Genomic DNA, 16,781 nt, shown 5'->3' on the forward strand with positions numbered 1-16,781 from the left:
CGCGGCTGGCGGGGGCCACGCCGAACCGGGGCTCCTAGCGGTGCGTTCGCGTCCCAGCGAGCGGCCGGCGGCGTGGGTGCGGCGCGGGACGGAGTAGTCAGATGTAAGGAAAGCCGTCGGCGAGCCCAGGGAGCGGCACTAGCACCGGGGAGGACAGCCCTGGCTGGCTGCAGGAGGCCCTGGGCCCGGGGGGGGGGGGGGGGGGGGGGGGGGGCCCTGGGCGCCCGGGCCGCGGGCGTGCCGGGCGCCACCCATGCAGCTCTCTGCTCCCGCTGAAGGGAGGGCGCACGGGCTGGCCTGCGACGCCAGGAGAGCCCAGCATCCGTGACGGTCCTCCTTAAAGGGGGCATGCAGCTTGCAGTGTTTGTGACCAGCTGCGGCCCTGGGACATGGCGCCCAGCAGGCTGCTCAAGGTCGGCCCTGTCTAGCCGGGGTGGGGTCGTGGGTCGTGGCAGCCGCTCATCCCTGGAGGGACCCTGGGTCCTGAGGAAACTGCTGCTTCCCCGTCTGGCCCTTGGTTCAGAGTCCTTCGCTAATCGCCTGGGAACAGAAATGCAGACGGCTGCCAAGGGCAGAGAAGCACCGATGCCGCACGCTCAGGAAGCGGGGGGGGGGGGGGGCCTTGGTGGCAGCCTCGGGGGAAGAGGAACCAGCAGGAGCAGGGTGGAGGCCCGGGGTGCGGGGGTGCTCCCGCGAGCCAGCGGTGTGCCCCAGCTGGAACAGAAGGGTCTAGTGACGAGGGATGGAAGTGACGCTGCTCGGGAGGGGGAGAGAGACCAGATCAGGAAAGGCCTCGAGTGCCAGGCTAGGAAGCCAAGCACCAACACCGAACAGGGCGTGCTCGCATCCCGTACACGAAGGACCGGGGGGCGGGCGCAAGGCTCCTGTCGCAGAGCGCAGAGCGGGACCACGGGCCGAGCGGGGCTGAGCTGGTGAGCTGGCCGCTGGCACGGCCGTGGCACTGATGAGCGCGAGAGGACGGGATGAGCGGCCCGTCTCCAGCTGGGCCGTGGGCCGAGGCGGCTGTGTGCGCGTCCAGTGTTTCACCATCGCTAGTGGCTCTCGGCGGGGGGGGGGCGGGGGGGGGGCGGTGATACAAAGAGCGTCACCGAGAAACCTGAGCTGGGGTTTCTGGGAACACTCGGGCTGGAAATGACAGAGACTTGTGGTGGGTACAGACAAGGTGACACAGAGCTTTGTGGAGGAAGGAGCCCTGGGGCACAGCACGGTCTCCCAGGAAGACCCAAGAAAAGGAGGCCTCATGGGGGAACTAAGGAGAAACAGCCAGAGATGGAAGGACTGTCCTAGGGTTCAAGGAAGGGGCCAGGGACATGCCCCCCCCCCCCAAGGGTGCAAATAATTTGATACAGCCTTGGTTACCTATCTCCATGTCACTCTTGGTATGAATGCCCACCTCCCTGTCATCTGAACCTCCAGGCGACAGCAAGTGGCACCTCTGGGGCTGGCATCTCTGACTTGGTGAGCTCTGGAAATTTCTCTGGCAAGCCCCTCTCCTTCTGCCTGGGCTCCGCCCTCCGGCAGGCTCCCACACTGCCCATCCTGTGCTCCATCAGGGACAGGGCCAGTGCTTAGTTCCCACAGCACGACTACAACCAGCCTGTAACTGTGACAGTCATCCTGAGGGCAGGGCCGCCAGCTGGATGCCCGCGTGGACAACGCTCCTCCGGGAGGCCGGGGCCTAGGAGCGCCCCCCCCCCCCCCCCCCCCCGCCCAGGCTCCGGAGCCGCTCTGTGCCCTGTGACTCTTTCACATCAGTGAGGTCTTGCACCATGACCAGGCGCTGCTCTGTGTCGCAGTCCCGGTTGGCATCAGCCAGGGGACACGGCGCCATGTGGGGCCGGGCGGCACCATGTGAGCTCACCTGAATGACAGCACGTGGGACTTCAGAATGGTGCCATCGGGCTTTCGGCCTCGGCGGGGCCCCTGCAGGGTCCGTGCGTGCGTCCCCATACACGCGTGCTGTCCAGAGTGGCACTGGCGGGACGAACAGTGTGCTCCTAAAACTACCCACGGCAGTGAGGCCCCCGCTCACTTGTTTAACCATTTAGTTCTTGGGTGATGGGAACCCCTCCGATTCTACATCCCCTGTTGGATTATCATTTCCGTTTGGCTTTTTAAGGTGAAGTCCACAGAACAAGGGAGTAAATGAGTTTAAAACTCACAGTGCAAGCTCTACCTCGATAAAGCTGTTATTTAAAGAAAAAAGATGTGACTACTCTTCAACTTGGGGGAGTGCTTACTTTGGGGGAGGAAGCAACTGTAGGAGGAAAGAGAGAAGTCAGGAGCCTAGGGGAAAGAGCAGCAGAAAGTAGATGTGGGGGGGGGGGGACCTCGGGCCACTTCCCCCCTCACTCAAAGGGGCCCGTTTCTGCCCGGACTCAGGGCACACCTGCCTGGTGTTGAACATTTTGAGGATGGAGTCTTCGTGAAGTCACTCAACGAGGCGGCTGAAGGACTGAGGTGGCCCTGATCCCTTGGCAGCCTGTGTAAGCAAACCGAAACTGAAGCCAGAGCCGAGGCACTAGAATCCCAGAAAAGGAAACTTGAGACCCACGCATCCTAAACAGCCCAGTAGGCTTTCCCAAATAAGACGGCTGCTTCAGCTAGAGCCTGTTACATAGGGTCTGAGCTGGGCTTCCGGGTCTGCTAGCCGGCGTCCCTGGGGCCCCTCGCACTCCTTTCAAGCTGGTGCTGCCCCAGTGAAATGGATGTATGCCCAAATACATCTTCACAGTTTGTGAAACATTTTAACGTGCCTCAGTTTACCTTGTACCGGGTGTTAAATAGGGGGATGGGAGAGAGTGCCAGGAGCTTGTGCCAGGTGGCTAGGAGGGAGAGCACGTGGGCCTGTGCTTGGAGTGGTTCTTGTGGACGAGGCACGAGTGAGTGTGCGTGGGGGCTTCTGGCCCAACATGTCAGGCTCGAAGCCCCCCCCCCCCCACTCCCCGCCCCACCAACCAGCATAGCTCACTTTTACCTCTTTTACATGTTCAATTTTATTGAAGAAAAGCTCTGTTCCCAAAAAGTTGAGAAGCCACGCTGGGTACCTTGCACACGGGTTGACTTCATACAGGCATCCCTCGCTTTACTGTACTTCATTATGCACGGAAGGGCTGCAGCAATCCTGTGCCCAGCAGGTCTGTCGGCGCCATTTTCCCCAAAGTATTTGCCCGTTTCGTGTCTGTCACATTTTGGTAATTCTTACATTTCAGACTGTGCCGTTATTCTGTTTGTCGTGGTGATCTTTGAAGTTGCTACCGGCAGTGCTTTGGGGTGCCCCAAACCGCACGTATATAAGATGGCAAACTTAACTAATACATGTTGGATGTGGGCTTCCTGCTCTACGGACTGGCCATTCCCCCCACCCCCATCTTCCTCCCTCGGGCCTCCCTATTCCCTGAGACACCAAAGTATTGAAATCAGGCCAATTACTAACCCTACAGTGGCCTCTAAGTGTTCAAGGGGAAGGAAGAGTCACGCGTCTCTCACCTTCAACCAAAAGCTAGAAGTGACCAAGCTTAGTGAGGAAGGTAGGTCGAGAGCCCAGATAGGCCGAAAGCTAGGCCTCTTGTGCCAAACAGCCAAGGAGTGAATGCACAGGAAAGTTCTTAAAGGAAACGAAAGGTGTTAGTCCAGTGAACACACAAGTGATAAGTAAGAGACAGTTGTAGTACTCTGGACAGAAGGGCAAACCAGCTGGAACGTTCCTTTAAGTCAAAGCCTAATGCAGAGCAAGGCCCTAACTCTCTTCAGTTCTATGAAGGCTGAGAGAGGTGAGGAAGCTGCAGAAGGGAAGTCTGAAGCTAGCAGAGATTGGTTCGTGGGGTTTAAGGAAAGAAGCCGACTCCATAACATCAGAGTGCAAAGTGAAGCAGCACGTGCTGATGGAGAAGCTGCAGCAAGTGATCCAGAAGATCCGGCTCAGGTGACTGGCAGACAACAGGTTTCCCATGTAGAAGAAACAGCCTTCTACTGGAAGATGATGCCCCCTAGGACTTTCACAGCTAGAGATAAGTCAAGTGTCTGGTTTTAAAGTTGCAAAGGGCAGGCTGAGTCTCTTGTTAGCAGCTGGTGCCGAAAAGGGCTACTGATAAAGCAGTAGTACCAGTACTGGAGGGGATTAAGTCCATTTCTGAAAAAGTTCTGTGGGTAAAATGCCATCGACCAGCATGGCATGCTGCAGAGAAATCCTGAGTGAAAGGAAGAGTCACCAATGCAATGAAATTCATTGCTGATCAGCCAGCAGCCAGCATCAAGCATCAAGCCAAGACCCTCCACCAGCAGGAAGACTGACTCACTCAAAGCTCAGATGATGGTTAGCAGTTTTTAGCAATAAAGTATATTTTCTTGAAGGTCGGGACCTTGTCTTTTCTGGACCTAATGCTCTTGCACACTTAACAGACTACAGTATAAAGAGAACTTTGCACTGGGAAACCCCCAAAATTAATTTGACTCGCTTTCTTGTGATGGTTTGGAACCAAACCGCAGTATCTCGGAGGTATGACTGGACCTTCAAGGGGACCATGGAACAGACCTGCCTTGGAGCATGTTAGGAAGTCGGAGGTGACCGGGGATGCCTGACGACAGCTGGGGCAGATATGCTCCCAACAGAAAGTTCTGTGAGCTCTGCCCACCCGGGACAGCAGAGCTGCCCTTGGTTCACGAGCATGCCTGGTGCTCCCCGGTCCCTTATGGGAAGCTACTGCTGGGCAGTGCACTCAGGAAGCGCCTGTGAAGGCCTAAGGCTGACGGGCCAGGAATGGTCGGCAGGGGACGCTCTCCACAGGCCTGCCCTGCGGAGCCCTGACCACCACTGGAAGGCAATGTTCACGTCTTTGTGGAGTTATTAGAAGAAAGCATTCCTTTGAAGGGTGGGTAAGCAAACCCAGCCTGGTCTGGAGCAGCCCATCCATAAGCGCAAGGGCAACAGGGAGTGAGAAACGGCTGAAATCGGCTTCTTTGAATATCTTTAGAAATGCAAACGCTTCTGTAAGTGTGAATGCCCTTGCAATAAAAGCAAAAGCACTGACCGACTTGGGCCCGGGACGGCCTGTGTGAGCCAGCCCCCCAGGCGGACCTGAGGCCCTCCAGCTCTTCCTTGCAGGATGGAAAGTGAGACTGAGTCTGCAGGTCTTCAGCACCGCCTGAAAAAAAAAAACAAAAGCCAAATTAGATTTCCAGCATGTTGCCCACGAGCTCTGTGGGTGCATGTTCTGAAAATATGAATACCATGACATGCCGTTTTTGGAACAGCCTTTCCACGTTCTGTGCAAACTGGCCGTCAAGGCAGGTTAGGAAGTAAAGCGAAGCCAGAGGACGCCGTTCTTCCTGAGGCCGGCCATGGCCCTGTGTATGGAACAGGATGAAGAGCGGCCATGTGCGCAGAGCTGCTGTGAATCTTCCAGACGAGAAACTGGAGAGGGAGATGGGAGTTGTATCTGACACTGTGTTCAGGGCTATTTTGGACTGCTCCCGAGCGCGCTCAGTGATTTCTCGGGACTGGGAAACCAGGGAAGTTCCTTTTATTTTGAGAAAGGGCTTCCTGTTGCACTTGTAACCGTGCTACGCACACGTCGTATAGAGTAAAGGCCCGTGAAAGCAGCCCGACACCCGGCACGGCAAGTATGGGAAAGAGTGGCAGGGAGGCAACCACCACGAATTCGCTCCGCAACCTTGGACCAGGGAGATCACGGCTGGGGGAGCCGACTCCCGAGAGGGGGACCAGCACAAAGTCCCTGAGGTGGCTTTGGGCAGTCACATTCTCCATCGTGCAGTTCTAGAGAGCATGACGGCCCTGGCCCAGCCCTCGCTTCTCCTCTCCCTTGGCACTTTGCCAGTCGCTCTGGTGGCCCAGGCGGTGCTGGGAACGCAGGCCACGGGTTTGGTATCCAGCCAGAGCTGTGGAAGCATTTCGTCCCCGGGTGCTGCGCCCTGCCCCCCTCGGTGATGATTCTTTCTCCTTCTCCTTCTCGGCTTAGTTCGTGTTCCTCACCTACGTGCTGGGAGTGGCCTGGTTGGGCGTGTTTGGCTTCTCCGCCGTGCCCGTGTTTATGTTCTACAACATCTGGTCAACTTGTGAGGTCATCAAGTCACCCCAGACCAACGGCACGGCCGCTGTGGAGCAGATCTGCGTGGATATCCGACAATACGGTACTGTCTCCTTTCGTTGCCCCGCTGAACCTCTGCCCTCTTGTGCAGTGGTCTGCACCTTAGCCATTACATGGGTGGCTTTTTTAATCATAGTGATCGCTGTCATACGTTCTTCTGTTGGAATAGTACATACTCTTAACGTACGCTCTGTTTTCTGGAGGGAAGTATCACTTAGGCTCTTCCTTGTAATGCAAATTTTTGTTGCATTTTCATGTAGTAAAGGAAACTTAACTTTTTGAACTATATTATCAAGGAGCAGTGCATTATAACCAGACTTCTGGACATCAAAAGATTACACTTTTTTTTTCCAATTTCTTTTCAGTTTTGTACCATTCAACTCTTTATCCAAAATATTGTGTATACACTGTAGTCCAATTAATTTCCATGTCCCACTCTTCAAATCTGGTCTTTTAAAATGACCAACTGCTTAAACTTCATCTGTCCTGGAAACCACAACAAAATCCAGACATATTTTAAAGTCATCAGACTGAACGCTATAAAAGCCAGCTGTTGGAAACCCCTTCAAACCTATTTTCTAATGAATGGGATACTCGCAATGGGCAGCTAACGTTGGTTCATTTTGACAGGCCACAGAAGGGGGCCCTTGCTCCTCCTGTCAATTAAACGGAGAGGCAGCCTCCTAAGTAAGGAGTTTAATGAGTGCTTCTTGCCCAGATGCTAGGGAATCCTGTTCCTGGCAGAAACAGCGAGGTGGGGGTGGGGGGACTTTTCATTAAAATTAAAGACAAGATTTCTCGGGAGAGAGGACTATTTCATTTGTGATTCTTGTTTTTCCCATGTGGCTTGGCTTCAACATCTTCTCTTACAACCTAATGAGAAACTTGCCCAGGACTGCCCGTTGGAGTACTGTTTTCTCATAAAGAAAGAAAGAAAGCAAGGTTCAGCCTCACTGGTCTTCCTGGTGGTTTGAAAACAGAGCATAAAGATGATTTTTTAAAGTATTTGTAAATATCTAGATGTATATCATTTCCTTATTCTTAAATATTTTCACTAAACACTTTTGGCCATCAGTAATCCTAGTTTTAAGTCTTCTATATTTGAAATCGCGGGTTTCACTGACCCCATGAGGATTTGTCATTTCCCATCCTCCTAAAGCATCTCTTGGCCCATGGAAGGGATAAGGGACTTTTTTTTTTTTTTTTTAGATTTATTTATTTGTTTGACAGAGAGTGAGGGAGGCACAGTGAGAGAACACAAGCAGGGGGGAGTGGGAGAGGGAGAAACAGGCTTCCTGCCGATCAGGGAGTCCGATGCGGGGCTCGATCCCAGGACCCTGGGACCATGACCTGAGCTGAAGGCAGATGCCCAACACCTGAGCCACCCAGGTGCCCCAGGAATAAGGGACTTTTTAAAGAAACCCTTCCTTACCTCCTGGGAGAAGAGTAACTCAAGCTGTGTTTAATATTTAAAAGCACACACCTACTACATGGTGGCATGGAGAACAGCAACCCAGTGGGCCACGGCGTGGTAGAGAGGAGTCAGGGTTCCAGTGGGAGACACGGGGTAGAGGGGATGGACTCCACAGTGTTTCCCTTTTTAAATTTCCAATTGGATTTTCAATCCCAGTGAAAATGAATATAAAAGACCTACAAAATTCAAATTACCTATAGACTCTCAATTTCGGGACTGTAGTAGGAAGTCCATGGACTGGGAAATGCTGTAGGAGAGTGGTTGTTCTACAACTTTAATTTTTACAAATAGGAGGTCAACTAAAGCAAGCACAGTTGGTAGGGAAAACAAATCCAGTCTTAAGGCTCTTAAGTTGACTTTGCTCTCGTGCTGCTGTCTAAACAGCCTGGTCTGCAGAGGACAGAGCTGTCAAGTGTTGATGAGGACCAGCAAGAGCACGGGGCACTGTGGGGGCCACTAATAACTAACATTCTGTTGGGATTCACTTCACAGGTATCATTCCTTGGAATGCTTTCCCTGGGAAAATGTGTGGCTCTGCCCTTGAGAATATCTGCAACACCAATGAGGTAAATAAACCCTTCTCCTGTCAGGGCCTGGACATGGTCACTTGGCAAAGGAGGCTGAGGAAAGGGCCCTCTGAGGTAGAAAGAGCAGGAGATGGTGCAAATGCTAGTAAGGGAAGCTTTTCTTTGCAGATTTTTTAAGATCAAACAGTCTGTCTTTACCCACATTCATCCATTTTTTACCTAGAAAATGCCCCCTTTCCCATGGTCCAGCCGGTTCAGTGAGGATGCTTAGCACTCAGAGAGCTTTCTCCCTGGGCGATAATTGGAGAGTGAGCCTAGTCTCCTCCATCTGAAAATACATGTAGATTCTTTTTCACCTTCACATAGCTCTTCAAAGTGGGACATTTATCACAGAACAAATGCAAATTAATTTTCATAGAAAAGAGCCCCTTGAATTTGTATAGAAGCCCAGTTTCTCTAAATCTAATCACAGTTGATCACTGCTTCACTCTTAACTAGCAGTATATCCTAACCCACTTTGGTTTAAAATCAGACCTTAGAATATTCTTTAGGCATTGGTTTATAACTGTTCGTAAAAGAACATTTTTTTTTAAGGGCACTAGTGGGAGCTTGCATACTTAAGAGAATCCTAGCCTGCTTTGGGAAAGCAGTGAGTTACTGAAATGTTAGCCAGTTAGCGGATCCATACCAGGGCCTGGTTCCAAGCAGGGGTACCCAAAGGTGACGGCACAGAGCAGTCATCGAGGAGAATCATACTCACGGCGGAGGCCCGGCTACTGCCATTGACTTGGTCATGGGTACAGCCCGGGCATCAGAAAGCTTTAGAAGTCCCCCTATCAGGTGCTGGCGGTGGGCAGCCGGGGCGTGCACACAGGCACGCAGCCTGCCAGAAAGCAGCCCTGGAGGAGACAGAACAGGGGCAAGCCTGTTCCTTCCACAGCCAATGCTCACCTGGTGCCCTGTTCTTTCCTAGTTCTACATGTCCTATCACCTGTTCATTGTGGCCTGCGCCGGAGCTGGTGCCACCGTCGTTGCCCTGGTGAGTAACAATGGCTCCAGGCCCGGGCTGGCCCAGGTCCCCTCCCTCGAGGCTCTAATGCCAGATTTGCCTTCCAGCCATACCCCTCCGGAATGCAGCCCTGGTTCCATCTTACCTGTGTGTAAACTTACCCCAGGGCTGGAGTGCAGGCCGTCCTGGTTGCGTGTCTGGGCCCGGAGTACACGTAGTGGGATTTGGATTCTGTGGGAAGAAGAGAGGGTAGCTGAAGCTGGGCCGCCCGTTACCCAGGCCTGGCCTAGGCCAGGGGTGCATATTTCGCCCTGACTTGTAGGACTTTGGTCACTGACAGCTATTCCTGGGAGGCATTACCCATTTCTTTGCCAAGAAATCTTAATTTCCAAGTGGAAATATGTATTTATACACCTACCTACCTGTACGGTTGATCTTGTTCTATAAAGTCTCCTCCAACACTGAGCCACTGTTTCTAGAGGGGAAACACAGGGTTCATTTTCTGCCAGCGCCTGGTCACATCATTTTTTGTCAAACGGAACAACCCCTGACCTTGCTTTATGTGGTTCTGTTCAAAGACATCTTACTGAGTATAGACCACAGCTGTAATAACATTGAACTCCCGGTCTCAGCACTCTAGCAGCCCCGACCTGAGCCTTCTTGCTCTCTGGAGACCATCGAGAGCCCTTCATTCAGCACTACGGTTAGGAAACCTGTAAAGAGCAAAGTCACAAAACTGCAAAAACCCCCTAGCACTAACTAGCCTGCAACAAGGCTGCTTGGTTAGAGTCTGAGACAAGCAGGCAGCGTGGGGCCTTGGTTGACCGCAGCTGGGAGGCTAAACCTTTGCCCCACTCTGCGTGTCCACCAGTGACCATGGCCGTGCCATAAGCAGGGATGGTCGCACGGAGGGAAATGGGCGAATCGGGAATCCACAGCTAATGAGGAGCAACTATCAAGAGCCCCGGGTTTCTGTATGTGTGCTTCTGCATGTACAGCTCGAAGTCGGGAGGGCTCGGTTTGGGATTTCGAGAGATCTAGGACTGGTAGACCCAGAGGGAAATGGCATGAGCTTGGAAAGGAGTTCCTCCTTCCTAGGCCCTGCAAAGAACTGCCCGTTCCATGCCGGTGGCGACCTGTTCTCTTGCTGAGCTAGGGGCCGGCCGAAGAGGCAGGCTGAGGAAGACCAGGGGACACGGGGCCTGGAGCTTCGTGGCTCGGGCTGCTGCCCCGGCGCTCTGATTCTTTCAACACCTCCAAGTCTTTGTAATAAACGGCCTGAGTTTAAGAGTCCAGGACTAGCAGCGTGTATGTGAAGTGAGAGGAAGTTGGTGTGCTACGTAGGAACCCCTTCCGGGTGATTATAAACGGGAAAGCAGCCACGCGGGGGGTCCTGAGCGGGCACCCGCCCTGCCTGCCTGTATCTTACTGTCGTGTTCTGTTCTCTTCCACCAGCTGATCTACATGATGGCTACTACCTATAACTATGCCGTCTTGAAGTTTAAGAGTCGGGAAGATTGCTGCACTAAATTCTAAATTGCTTAAGGCCAACAAGGAGCTGTAGGGAGCTCTCCTCGGTAGCCTGAAATCTCCCTGACGCCCCAGACTAAAGCCGAGTCTAGGTTGCTGCAGTTTGGTGACAGTAATTTGTAAATAGCTTTAGTCCACTCATTTTGCATTGTAGCCTAATTAGATGCCTTACCCTGAGTGAATTACAAAATGATGAGGTCTGGCTATTTCCACGTTGTGAAAAGAATTCAGTTATGTACTGACCTTGGTGAGCATCCGTTAAAAAACAATTCTCTTGAACTTTGAGCAGTATCTCTAAATGAAGTGTTAAAACTTTGTAATACCTGCCTTGTCCGTTATTGTTGCTTGCTTGATAACCAATACCAGTGCTGGAGAGGAGATGGCAGCGAGATGCGTTTTCATCTGGACTTTTTTTTTGTTTGTTTTCTTAGACTCTGGAAAAAAGGCAAACATATTTTAAATTTGACTAAAACTTTTTTAAAACTTTTTTCTGATTACATGGCTCACTACCAAATACATGCCCCCCCCAATTAGCCTGCCAGCTAGAGGACAATGTGAAGAATAAAGGGCACCCTGTTACCTTCTGTGAGACCAGGATCTGTACATGGGGTGTGCTCTCTGCACCACCCAGTCACCCCTTACCTGGCGTTGTTGTGTTTCCGGTGCGGAGCCCCTGATTCCTCATAGCCAGGTCTCACACCACACATCAGATTCTGAGGGGAAGAGAAATTGTGCCTGGATCTGAAAGTCTCAAATATGTTGAAAAGGAAATAGGAGGAACCGGAGATGTAGATTTTGCAGGAAAGATGAGGAAAATGAGTGGGCAAGAAGTGTTGGCTGCCCCCACTGTAAAGAAGAAGGATTTGTACATTTGGGACCTGCACGCATGGCAGTCTTAGAACGAAAACTGGAGGTGCGCCCCTAAGCACGTGCTCACACAGACTGCAGGCTGTGCTTAGAGGTCTTAATTTTCCCATGTTAACTGTGTAGTCGATGAGTTACTCAAAATAAGCATCATTCACTTGTAGGCCTTTGGGAAACTGATTTTTATCCACAGAGAGGAAAGATCTTTGCCCCGCACTGATTTTAAAATAAGCACACCAGGTGTTTCCGAACGTCTGTGTTAGTTGTTAAAATTACTCCCAAAATGGAAAAAAACAAACAAACGAAAACCACCCTCTCCTATTTCATTTTTGCTTTTTCTTAACCATAACTTTGGCCATTTTTTTCAGTTCATCGTGTTTGTATACTAACTTTTCTTCAGCCTCTTACTCTTAAGCATACTAGTAGAGCATGCTTCCAGAATCTGATGGCTCTGACAGCAGAATGAGAATTAATACAGAATAACCCTCTCCCTTTTGACAGTAAAGACCGTCTAATCTGCCTAGCAGCTTGCTTTGCCTTCTGACATGCTCACTAGCCATCATGCTCACCCTTCTTTTCCAGATCCACTTCCTCATGATACTGTCTTCTAACTGGGCTTACTTAAAGGATGCAAGCAAAATGCAGGCTTACCAGGATATCAAAGCAAAGGAAGAACAGGAACTGCAAGATATTCAGTCTCGGTCAAAAGAACAACTCAATTCGTACACATAAATGTTTGCCAGAGTGTTACGGCCGACGAACCGACCGCTCTGCCCACTCCTGAGACCGCTGCCCTGCAGTACAGATGTGTACCCCACCAAACAACCTAAACACGTCCCTGTCCGGCTCGAGCTGCTGGGGTGTATTTCCAGGAACACCTTCCAGCAGGTCAAGCTTTTTCTTTAGAGCAGATATTGGAGGTTTCATGTTAGCCATTTTAAAAGGCAACACTTTGAGAAAAGGATAGTTGATCTTTCTGAAATTGGTGGCATGTTCAGGTTTATTGGTAGAGCGATCCTACCAGGAGAGGCGATGGAAATCTGGCCTATTCCCTGCAAGGGACCGAGGCTGTGCCGCCATCAAGGAACGTGACCATCAATTCACAGACGCCATCTGTCCTCCAGTCACTTTACCTATATAGGGCATAAAATGGAATTGGGGTGGGGGGCATTCCATTTCTGATAGCTGACATTTATTAAACTTTGGCTCAAAGATAATGTGATTCTTAACAATTGACTTTTTTTAAATTAGCTGCCTTCCCTACCCCTTGAGTCCAGGCCACATTAATTTCCTGATCCAATTAGAAATCTATTTTTCAATAATGCTAAAAGGAGCTACTATAATTCTGCTACACCTGCTACTGAAGAAGCTGAATTCGGACTCCTTGACAAGCTTTCCAAAATCGATTTCCTTTAAATAAAATGGCCCAGTTGTCATTCTTCCTGGGAAATAAATGTCAGCTCTGCCTTAATGAGTGTTCGTTTTAAATTTCTAAGAACTTATTTTACAACAGGAGACCCAAATCCTTCATAGACTTTTGTTCCACCAAGGTTTTTCTTAATTAAGAAGTGTTACCTTATTAAAATGACCACCATTCTAAACCATTTTTATGTGGTCTGAATAGCAAGTTTACAGTTTCATACCAACTATCTAAAACCTAATTACAAATAGACCACAGACCTCCTCCTACTTTTATAGACTTGAATACTTAAGTAATTAAATTAGGGTTGGTATTTATTTCATTTTTTTAAGTCTTTCCTGGAATAATAAAAGTTCGATGTTCAGCAAAAAAAAAAACACCTGCTTGAGTTTAAGCCATTTTCAAAAGAAACTTGCCTTCTAAACCATTGTGTTCCAGAACATTAAGTGATTATAGGTATTGGGTATTAGTGACGGTAAACTTTGTGTTGTTCTTTATGAAATGATACATATAACTGTTGGGTGCATCAGTGCTTTTTAAAAGGGGCTGCATAATATAGGGTTAACTATGTATATTCCTGTTAAGAATTAACTTGTGGTTTGGCTGTTTCCTGGATTTTAAAACATATACATGTGCAGAAATGTATTAAAATGAAAGGAAGCATACCTTTATCAAGATGCTATTAAAATTGAACTTCAAGTATAATATTTCATTTGGATTCTTTTTGTTGTTGTTGTTAATGCCTAAAAATGCCTATTTGGATCTTGACTTTTTTTTTTTTTTTTCAATTGGGAGAAGCTCTCTTTTGTGTAGAACAGTTGTTCCAGAGTAGCGTGTTTTGTTTTCCTGTTGCATGACAGACTTAAATTTTTTTTTCCAGCAGTGGAGGTGCTGTTAGAGTCCAGTGTTCTAGAACAGGCAGTGTCTCAAGCCTAATTTTACTTTTCTAATTCTGGTAGCTATTACCAGGAATTTTTGAAAGTTTTGTTTAAGTAGTCTAATATTTTTTATGTAAAGAGCATTAAATTTTGCTATGTATAAATTTTTGTAACCTAACAGTGAATCAATATTTTCTATCAGTGCCAAGGGCTTCCTGTAGTTCTATTCAAGTGTTACAATAAATATTTGTAGATAATAGTCAATACTTGTGTATGCTTATTTTAAAGATCTATTTAGGTGGAAATAGTTGTGGATGTACTAAGAGTAATGCAATAAAAGTATAGCTTCACTCACTTGCCTTTTTACCATACATAAATACTATCTTTCTCTGTCTCTAGTATGGTGTCATTTTTAAATAGTACGCATTATCAAGATTTCACATGTGTATGGAAATCGTGTTTATAGGTGGATGCTACCACCATCTTTATAGTTCTGTGAAGTATAGAAATTTTCTGACTAGCGTCCACAAATGAAAGCAATTATACATATGGGATTAACACAAAGCTTAAGTGTGGGGAAAGAAAAAACAATGTCGAAACTTCCGAAGGGTCCATGTACCCCTGGCTCCTTTACAAACCCAAGGTAGAAAAGATCTAGCTCCTAAAAACAAAACTCTAGATCTAACAGCTCTCTAAAGCAGCAGAGCTAAGTTTGTTACTTAGGATTTCATTTTACTATCAGTTTACTTACCTGTTAGCACGATTATGCACTGGGATTTTCGTCATCTGAACTTCCTGAGTAAGGACCAGCTCTTGTCACTTACTGAGACACTGCCATTTTCTCAATGAGGTGCCACCTTGGGATTCTCGACCTTCCTTCACCCTTGGCAGGAAAAGATCAGGACCCCAATTAGTATGCTCTTTGTCACACTACTTAATACCTTCTGTTTTTGTAGCATTTTGTGCAGTTAAGTTACATAACAAACTGTGTGTAAATCCTGTCTAGATGAGATCATAACCAACAGCCACCCAGGCGCCCCACATGCAGTCTCTTAATAATTGACAGTAATCCTGCCACAGGGTATAGGAACCTCTAGAGGGAGCAGCAGCAATTTTTCATTTCTCTAACTCGGCCTTGTGAAACTTGACTTTCAGATTGGTAAAGAGATGAAAATAAAGTCACAATTTAAGTCCATTAAAAAATGACAACTAAAGATTCCACAATAAAAAACTTGAAAAAAAATCCTTTCAGGGCTTTTTAATGCTAGGATAGTCCTACTTTTAGAAGATTTAAAAGAAACGATCCCTTTGTTAGTATCTTCTCCTAAAGCACGACCTCTTTCTCTAGTCCGTGTGGGGTTCATCTGTTCTCAGATGTTTGTGCAAAATTTCAAAGTGAGTGTTAGGATGAATAAAATTACAGAAAGTTTTGAGGAAACAAAAATACAATTAGAGTTAAGTCAGGCTGGCCCAAGAACATCCTTTTTCCAACCTGTCCCCCAGCCTTCCTCACTGTTTTGATATTTGAACTTGACCCACCTGGGGAAGATTTGAACAAAGATGCATTCAGGGGGTCTTGTCCAGGTGGGAGCGGGCAGGGGAGTTCTCACATGACACATCACGCATCCATAGCCCTTCTAGAGGATGCAGCCATCTGTAAAGGTATATAAGAAACGTCTTCTCTTTGAATGGGATCTGTCCTGATGTGGAATATTAAGAATGCTGCTTAGAATTTAAGTTGACTGAAAAATCAAGCTATAAAACAAGTATGCAATGAGTTACTTATACAAGGTCTTTGAAAATACAAGGTGGGGAAAAACTGAGTCACATTAAAACGTGTTAAGAAGTTAGCTGAGGGTTCTGGCCCAAGATGGTGACACAGGAGGCCCTTGAACTCCTACCCAGAATACAGCAAATGTGCCACTACACCCAGATTAATTTTTGATGAAAAAAATCCAACTAGCTGAGCTACTCTTACGCATTTGGCAATCAAAAAAATACACACACTGAAATAGGCAGGAAAAGCTGAGCCAAGCCCTCACCATAAACCCCAACCCCAACATGATGCCACACAATCAGCTGGAAGCTGCCAACTGCAAGGTTCTCCCTGAGCATTTAGACCCCACATTTAGCACCTCAACTTTTAAGACTGAGAGGTGGGCTCCTAAAACAGCTAACTTTTTTTTTTTAAAGATATTATTTATTTATTTGGGAGAGAGACAGAGACCGAGAGAGCACAAGCAGGGGGAGAGGCAGGAGGAGAGGCAGAGGGAGAGGGAGAAGCAGACTCCCTGCTGAGCTGGGAGCCAGACAGGGGCTCAATCCCAGGACCCGGAGATCATGACCTGAGCCAAAGGCAGACGCTTAACCATCTGAGCCATCCAGGTCCCTGAAAAAAACCTAATTCTTAAAGCCAATAGGGCTTGTATCCACGAGACCAGACCCAGAAAACTAACAAAGAAATAGTGCTTAACCAGCCCTAGAGGTCTAGCTCCTGATCTTTCCCTGAAAAGGATCTGGTTGCATATATTAAAAGCTGTTGCCTCAGAGTCCAGCTTCTACACTGAGCACACCTCTAAGGGCTGCCTCCTATTGCCAGCAGAGAACAGGGAAGCCAGTGGATGCCTCCTCCATCTGTTCCCCTCTAGCCCACTCCAAAGCACACGTATCTCCCTGGAAGGTTATGCACATTGTGCCTCAGTTTTAGTAGCTGCCACCCAACATATCCCTGGAATACCTGGCTCTGAGACCCAATGCTGCTTGCATTCAGGAGTTCCACGGGACTGCAGCAAAAAAAAAAAAAAAAAAAAGGAAGAAGCAGTTCTTAATGGGCGCAGGAGCAACACTCCCCCAACTCCCCCACCTCCCCGGCCATGGCTAAATACCTCAGCCAAGTGCAGAGGAACTTGGCCTAGGGAAGATGGGAAAAACACCCATCTCACTGTTTATCC

At 48.7% G+C, this 16,781-nt stretch overlaps 1 protein-coding gene across 7 annotated transcripts in view; it reads left to right on the top strand.

Moving 5' to 3' along the window:
* GPM6B (glycoprotein M6B) overlaps window positions 1-14,180 on the top strand; it is a 156,048-nt gene extending 141,868 nt beyond the window's left edge. For 5 of the 7 annotated variants that reach the window (XM_027609435.2, XM_027609439.2, XM_027609434.2 and 2 more), the window contains 4 exons: window positions 6,000-6,171; window positions 8,095-8,168; window positions 9,103-9,168; window positions 12,115-14,180. In XM_027609435.2, coding sequence (XP_027465236.1) covers window positions 6,000-6,171; window positions 8,095-8,168; window positions 9,103-9,168; window positions 12,115-12,264 — 462 coding nt within the window. In that variant the 3' untranslated portion in view covers window positions 12,265-14,180. Of the gene's footprint in view, window positions 1-5,999; window positions 6,172-8,094; window positions 8,169-9,102; window positions 9,169-10,593 lie in introns of all 7 variants that reach the window. The other 2 variants (XM_027609436.2, XM_027609440.2) reach the window with 1 other exon arrangement.
* The last annotated feature ends 2,601 nt before the right edge of the window (window positions 14,181-16,781 follow it).

The sequence above is a fragment of the Zalophus californianus genome, chromosome X (assembly GCF_009762305.2).
Source record: "Zalophus californianus isolate mZalCal1 chromosome X, mZalCal1.pri.v2, whole genome shotgun sequence".
NCBI lineage: Eukaryota > Metazoa > Chordata > Mammalia > Carnivora > Otariidae > Zalophus > Zalophus californianus.